This window comes from Triticum dicoccoides, chromosome 4A, assembly GCF_002162155.2.
Source record: "Triticum dicoccoides isolate Atlit2015 ecotype Zavitan chromosome 4A, WEW_v2.0, whole genome shotgun sequence".
Taxonomy (NCBI): domain Eukaryota; kingdom Viridiplantae; phylum Streptophyta; class Magnoliopsida; order Poales; family Poaceae; genus Triticum; species Triticum dicoccoides.
In genome coordinates this window covers 697,541,073-697,548,412 of record NC_041386.1, presented here as the reverse complement: position 1 = coordinate 697,548,412, position 7,340 = coordinate 697,541,073, and the positions used below count along the sequence as shown (strand labels likewise).

Here is a 7,340-nt window from a genome sequence, read left to right as displayed (position 1 = left end):
CCCGCCCCTGTTTTTTAAAGTCGCGGTGGAAGAGGATGACCATGAGGGGGCAGAAGACTGAACAGGTCGATGAGGAGGTGAATCAGCTATTGGACAAGGCTTACAAGAATGCGAAAATGACTCTCACGACGCACAGTAAGGAGCTTCATGTGCTAGCCAGCGCCCTCCTTGAGCATGAAACTCTCACTGGAGACCAGATTTTTACGAAATGAGCTTCTTGTATTGAACGGGGCCAACAGCCAGTACATACACACAAGAGGGAAATAAGCAAAGAAGCCCCTATACAATATGGTAACTACACACACACAGCACAACCCTGTTCTAGCGCAAATCACCAAACTAGTATACAGGCAAGTAAACGGTTTTAACAATTGTCGGCAGAATCAAGAAACACCTCCTTCACCCTAAAAGGTGAGAGGCTAAATAGTTCTGACCTAAGGAGATTGTTTTCTATTTATTATGTATGACTTTTGTTTCTTAAGTCTGAAGAGAATGATATGTGTTTTGAATCAGTAAAAACTCCTGCATTTGGATCTAAAACACGAATGTACACCAAGGATTTTATTATTAGAATTTCCGCGATTGAGCACAAGGGTATAATTTCAGTTCAACAGCTATGTAAAAATATCATAAGTTGCATAAACGTAGCATGTGTTTGCAACTGTACCTGTAACCTACGTCAGCCTGTGCAAAAAAATCCCAGCGAATTCTTTCATCTTGGTGAGAGTGTAGCACCTCATTCGTTTCGCAATGAGCTTTTCTCCCCATCAGGAACTTCTCAATATTAACACTTCTGACCACAGCTTCTACAGTAGTGTGACTATAGTGTACGTGCTGCAGATGGGCCTCAGATTCGACCATGGCGCAAAAAACAGCAGCTGCCGGCTGTTCAGGTCAGCACATTTTGCTCACAAAAATGCCCCAAGTATATACGATTAAGCCACAGTTCTAGCTGAGATGCAGGGAAGCAGTTCTGCCTTCACATCTCCAGCAATCCTACGATTTCAGCAGAGATGAACAGCTCGGGACGTGGACGCTTAATCGCAAAGTGATGCGTGGCTGGAGCTGGACATCATCAAGCACAATCGTATGCTACATGTTCACAGCTTCTGTTCAGTGGAATGACACAGCTTCTGTTCAGTGGAATGTCACTGTACCCTTTACTGTAATCCTCTCATTCCTCTGATCCCAACTGCCAGACACCAGTTTCAACCTCAGCTGCAAGAATAGCCAAACTGTTCCGCTGGCCCTTCTAAGGTTTGTACTCCCAAGGTTATATATCACCTATATCTACCAGTAGTCTCTGCAAGAGCACGAACCTTGATCAAAACGATGAAAATGGGTCGGATCTCTGACAATTATTCCCCTGTTTTCCCTTGCTGATAGCAACTTCAGTGTTTCATGGCTTTCCCAGGATATCCTCTGGTTCTTCATAACTGTTACAGGAGCAGCAGATGGCAAAGTGGACAGCCCAAGAGCCACCGCCAGCAGTTCACCATGTCTGGAAAGTGAGGTCTCGCCATCCTTTCTAATCTGGAATCCTAATTCCCAAATGTCCGTTCCACCACGCTCGGTCTTCTGTTTCACACTGACCAGCAACTCTTCTAATCTGGCATGAACTGCATTTTTGTGTGGGCAGGAGTTATTTCCATCAGTAAAATGATGGATGGATCCCCCAAACTCGGCCCAACTAATCCCGGCTTCCTTACTCATGCCTCGCTCTCTCATCAGGCCTCTAGTCTTCATAGCCAATGAGATTTTGCCGGCATCCATGTAGAGGTTGTACAGCACCACATATGAAGTAACAGCGAAGGGCTCGAGTTCCATTAATTTCTCTCCGGTTTTTATACCTCTCTCTTTGTCCCCATGGATTCTGCATGCCCGCAACAGTGCATGCCAAAGTATTGGGTCATTTTCTGATCCAGACCCCATTATGAAATCTTCAGCCTCAGCCATCTTGCCAACACGGCCAAGGAGTTCAACTACGCAAGCTTTGTGCTTCGTATTTGGGGAACAGCCATAATCTGATAGCATGCTCTCATAATGTCTGCATTACAAAAACACAGATACTTGATGAATTGTGAACATTGTTGAGAAGTTGGATATAAATGCCAGAAATAGAGGAGACTGCCCTATTTCTAAAGTTCCTTTATAGCACATTCTTCAATTAGCATCATACACTTTAGTTCTGAGCATACATAATTTTGTTCAGGAAGGGTATGTCAAACTTGAACCCTCCACCTTTTGCATCCGGGCTTGGGACCGGCATTGGCGGTGTTACTTCATGTCTGATGATCATACCAGTCCCTGGACATTGGTAACTAGGAAAGGTATTAATATAGTTCACATTAGAAACTGAACGCAAGCTACATTTCCAATCTGGAGGGTAGGTATGATATCACAATATAAGTAACCCCTAGGTTTGGCGCAAGTAAATAGCTAATTTAACATGTCTTTTTGGAGCAAGAATGTGGGGCATTTGGCAAATTGATTTTTGGAGCTACACCTAGCTATGTTGCATTGCACAACACAATTCCCAGACTATCATATCTCCCTTGCTATGGCATATACTTTCTGTGTAGGATGAGTTGAATATTGAACGTTTAATGTAAATTAGAAAGGTCCTTCATAAGTTGCTACTAGCATATATAATACACATGAGGATACTAAAAATTCACAGGAGGAAGACAAAGCACTTTTTGAGAAACAACAAAACAGGCAGATCAATCATTACTTTGCAAGAGTATGTACCTGAAACCTTCCTCTGCCAGCCCCTGCTGGCTGCAAGCAATGAGAACGGCAAACAAAGCATTATCATTTATCACGACACCACAATCCTTCATCTTCTCCAGGAGCACTAGAGCCTCGCCTTCATGGCCATGGACTGCGTAGCTCAAAATCATTGCAGACCATGAGAATATATCCAGACATGTAATCTGCTCGAATGTCTTCTTTGAAGCCTCAACATCACCCATATTCCTATACATAGAAATCTGAGAATTGCCGCACACAGTGAACTGACCGAGTCCAGATTTGACCGTATAACAGTGTATCTGCTTACAGGTTGCTGGTAGACTCAGAGCAGCACAGGCATTCATCACACTCGATAAGGTGAACTGGTCTGGCTCTTTTCCAACAGAAAGAAACTCTAGGAACAGGCCTAGTGCCTTCTCGAAATTCTCATCATGCGCGAATGCTGTAATCATGGATGTCCATGTGACGACATCTTGCCTGGGAGTCATCTGGAAGCATCTCAGACTGTCACTTACTGACCGTGCTTTGGAGTACAAGTTGATCAGCGCATTTGCTATGAACTCGTCATCCTGAAACCCATTGAATATAACATGAGCGTGTATCAACCTCCCACAGTGCACCGCATTGGTCAAATTGCAGACTTCGAGCACACTCTTGAAAGTAAACCTGGACGGTTTTACACTCATCCGGAGCAAGTCTGAGAAAAGCCTGACAGCTTCGATTCTAATCTCAGGGCAAGGGTCATTACCTAAGCGAGCGAACCCCGCGATCATGGCACCGTAGACCACCGCATTCTGATTCGGGATGCAGTCAAACACCTTGATCGCCTCCTCAAGTCCACCGTTCTTGGCATACATGTCCACCATGGCACTCCCAACGAACATATCCAAGTCCAAACCAACCTTAACCACGCAGCCATGCAGCATCCTCCGGACATCCTTGGAGCCCCGGAGCTCGGAGCAAGCCTTGAGGATCCCACCCAAGGCAAAGCTATCAAGCTTGACCCCTGACCGGTGCATCCAGACGAGCACGTGCACCGCCACCTCCGGCCACCCCATGCGCACGTATGCCGACAGCAGCAGGTTCCACGACGCCTCATCCCGCTCCTCAGCCCGGTCGAACACCAGCCTCACCTCGTCGATCATCCCGCACTTGGCGTACATGTCGATGACGGAGTTGGTCAGGAACACGTCTTGCGCAAGCCCACTCACCACGGCCAGCCCGTGCGCCGCCCGGCCATGCCTCCAGTCCCCGGCCCTGCCGCACGCCGCCAGCACCGCGGCGTAGGTGAACCTGTCCGCCCGGATGCCGCCGGCCCGTGCGTCCCGGAAGGCGGCGAGCGAGAGGCGCGCGCCGGCCCCGCCCTGGCTGGAGTAGCCCGCGATGAGGGTGTTCCAGGACACGGCGTCCCGGCGCGGCATTCCGTCGAACAGGAGGCGGGCATGGCGCATGTCGCCGCCGCGGCAGTACGCGGCGAGGAGGTTGTTGCGGAGGAAGAGGCCCGGATGGAAGCCGGCGCGGAGCATGTGGGAGTGGGTCAGCCTGGCCAGCGTCAGCGACCGCCCCCTCGACGCGGCCCGGAGGAGGCCCGCATAGGCCGACGGGTCGAGGGGAGGGGCGCGGCGGCGAGGTGGTGGCGGAGCCTCCGCAGGAGGGACGCGGCGACGGGGCGGCGGCGGCGTTTGGGATGGGGGCGGGGGCGGGGTCGGCTGCTGCCGGAGAAGACGGTGGCTGGGTCTCCGGTGCGGGAGCAGCATCGGTCGTCGGAACGACCGGACGGACGAGGTTTATTAATTTCCCCATTTTTTCTTCATTGCTCCCTTGGAGATCACACTTGGAGTAGGAAAGATGGGGATGTGAACGAAGTTCTGTGTCACGCTGACAGCTGGGCCCCCGTCTCACTCACTCGAGAGACATTTTATTAACAGCTTCCAAACTACTGTGCAATCACACCAGGGTTAAAACATTTACATCAAGCTCGCAGCTAGAGCATCTCTAGCGGACCTCGTAAACCTTAAACCCCGAATAAGGGCCGAGAAAACCGCGGTTTAAAGCCCGAAATCGGCTGCAGCGAAACAGAACCCGCAAATCCGAGCGGTAAAAGAGAATATTTCCCGAGATACCCGTCGCGCCGCCGGTCCTCGCCACGCAGGACGCAGCTCTCCGCTCGCTCGCCTGCGCCATGCCGCTCAGATTGCTCACCGCGCCCGTCAGCCGCCGCCCACACGCGCGCCGCCGTGAGAAATTGGACGATCTGGTTGGGATTGAGGCGAGGAAACGTAAAGAGAAGGCCGGACTTCACCGGAGCCACAAGAGAGTGATGGCTGGAGCCCTCTGGTACGGACGGCAGCGCGCGTGGAGAGCGGAGAATTCCGGCCAGTTTGTGGCCTGTATACTGCCCCTCCAAACAGTATAAATATAGGTTTGAGGCTCACGTTTTCGATGGCCTGTAAAATATTTACGATTCGACGAACTTTTACAGGGTCTATTCTGAACACAAAATTGATCCGGAACCATAAATCCGCTAGAATTTTACAGGTTTGGCGTTTTTAAGGGGTCTACTAGAGATGCTCTAACTTATGTTACACATGGCAACTATAAGATTCTTGTGACACATGGCAACTTTTGTTTATTTTTCTTACGTTCAATTTCAAAGCACTACTCTTCCAAAACATGGCAATTTTTTTAATTTTGTTATGTTAGTATGCATCTCTATGATTTTCAATAGGCGAGTGATTGGCGCCGGTGCGCCGGCCGAAATTTCGGCGGGTCGCACCGGGTACGTACGATTCGTTTGCTAATAGCCCCAGATGCCTTCTTCCCCCGACCGCTTTTGCTAGTTTTAGAAAAACCATGGCGTATTTTCATCACGAGTAGTTCCCGTGATCTCCCATAAGTCAATCAGCTTGCCGGCCACCCACGTCGCTACCGGCCGCCGCACTCGTCGCCGCCGGCCGCCGCCCTCGACCGCCCCGTCTCCAGGACGTCCTACCGGCCGCCGGCTCCTCTCCAGCGTCACCGTCGCTTATTCCCAGTATGGCCCGCCCTGTTGCAGCACCCCGGTTCGCCGTGGCTCTCGCCGGCTCCGCTGCATGCAGCTCCTGCCGGTGAAGGTCATAGCTCCAACGAAGGAGCGCCGCCATTGCATCAATAGTGAGGTGCCAGTTTCAGCTTTTTGTCGCCGGGTTGAAGCTTTTCAAATATAAGGTTGAACCATTTCATGTCAACGATTGCAACTTATCAAAAAAATGAACTCGCAGGTTAACAAAAGTAGATGGTGGTAGACGGCGGTTGCAGCAAAAATTCGACCTCGCCGGTAGTAGCAAAAGTAGACGGCGGATGCAAAAAAAAAAACGGGTCGTCTCTTAATCGTGAGGCGCAGTATGGCCAATAGGTTGTAGCAAAAAATTTAGCTTGTCGTAGCAAAAAAAGATGATGGTTGCAGCAAAAACCATTGTCATCGTTGTCACAAGACGCAAAGTGGTCAGTCAGTTGTAGCAAATTTTGTTGCCGGTTGTAGCAAAACTGATGATGGTTGCAGCAATTCATCTTGTCGCCGTCACGTGTTGCAGCTCCACCATGATGGATGTACCAAAATCCCTCGCTGGTGGTAGCAAAATCTAAGGACCTTGCAATAAAAAAGGAACCGCCGTAGTAGGTCGTAGCTTCGCCGTGGTGGATGTAGCAAAATTCAACGGCGGTCGCAGCTTCTGGCTCAGCTGGTTGCGGCTTCCAGAGGTGGCGGATTCCATGGCGGTGCCGCAGAGGTGTGCCGCCGGGCTGTAGCAGGATGTAATGCCGGTTGTTTCCTGTAGCAGCGTTGCGACGTCTTCACCGATGCCGGTTGTAGCCTTTTCTTTTTTGCTTCGTGTAGCTCCACAGCGACGCTCACTGTGGCGGCGCTGTTGACGACTGTACGCCTTCTTGGAGCACGGTCGTGCAGGGGAGGTGCGCCGGCTGTCGCCTCGCCGGAGCTAGGATGCGACAACGCGTACGAGAGAAAAGGAGGCATGCAGGCGGGCAAGCTGTTTGAGCAGATGAAAGAAGACGAAGAAAAGACGATGCAAGGAATAAGATTTCTGTGGACGAGCAGCGCAGGGATAAAGACGTGTCTGGGACCCATGTTCGCATGGCACGCGTGCAGCGGACCAGCGCAATGTTCCGCTGGTGCACCGATTGTAAACGTTTCCCTTTTCAATACATGTGGCAAAAAAAATTAAACCATTGAAATATATTTTTAACACAGCAAATTCAGAAATTTAATTTTGGTTACTTTGGAAATTTTAATTTTTTGAACATGCAAAGTTTGTTTGAACAAAACCATTTTATGTATTTTTCTGTGTTTTGTATCTTTTATCATTGTTTTTTCTTTGGTTTTGGACATTTTTTGTGCAACACTAGGCTAATGGGCTGTACGTGGCCTTTTTTTCAGGTTGGGGCGGTTGGGTTTGTACGGGAATGACGGGGGTGGTTAGAGTTGATTGGCTGAGATTTTCACATGATCCTAAAAAAAAAAGGCTGAGATTTTCACCTCAAAAAAAAGAATGGCTGAGATTTGGTTAAGTGACGGATTGTAGCCCCGAACA

General features: G+C 49.7%; 1 protein-coding gene across 1 annotated transcript; it reads right to left on the bottom strand.

Annotated features, from left to right (window-relative positions):
- Nucleotides 1-548: 548 nt before the first annotated feature.
- LOC119284125 (pentatricopeptide repeat-containing protein At3g13880-like) lies at nucleotides 549-4,511 on the bottom strand. Its single transcript, XM_037563384.1, has 2 exons — nucleotides 2,752-4,511; nucleotides 549-2,047 (listed from the first exon to the last, which is right to left on the bottom strand). Exons 1-2 carry the CDS (start codon nucleotides 4,509-4,511, stop codon nucleotides 1,291-1,293), a joined length of 2,517 nt encoding a protein of 838 aa, XP_037419281.1. The 3' UTR covers nucleotides 549-1,290.
- Between the last annotated feature and the right edge of the window lie 2,829 nt (nucleotides 4,512-7,340).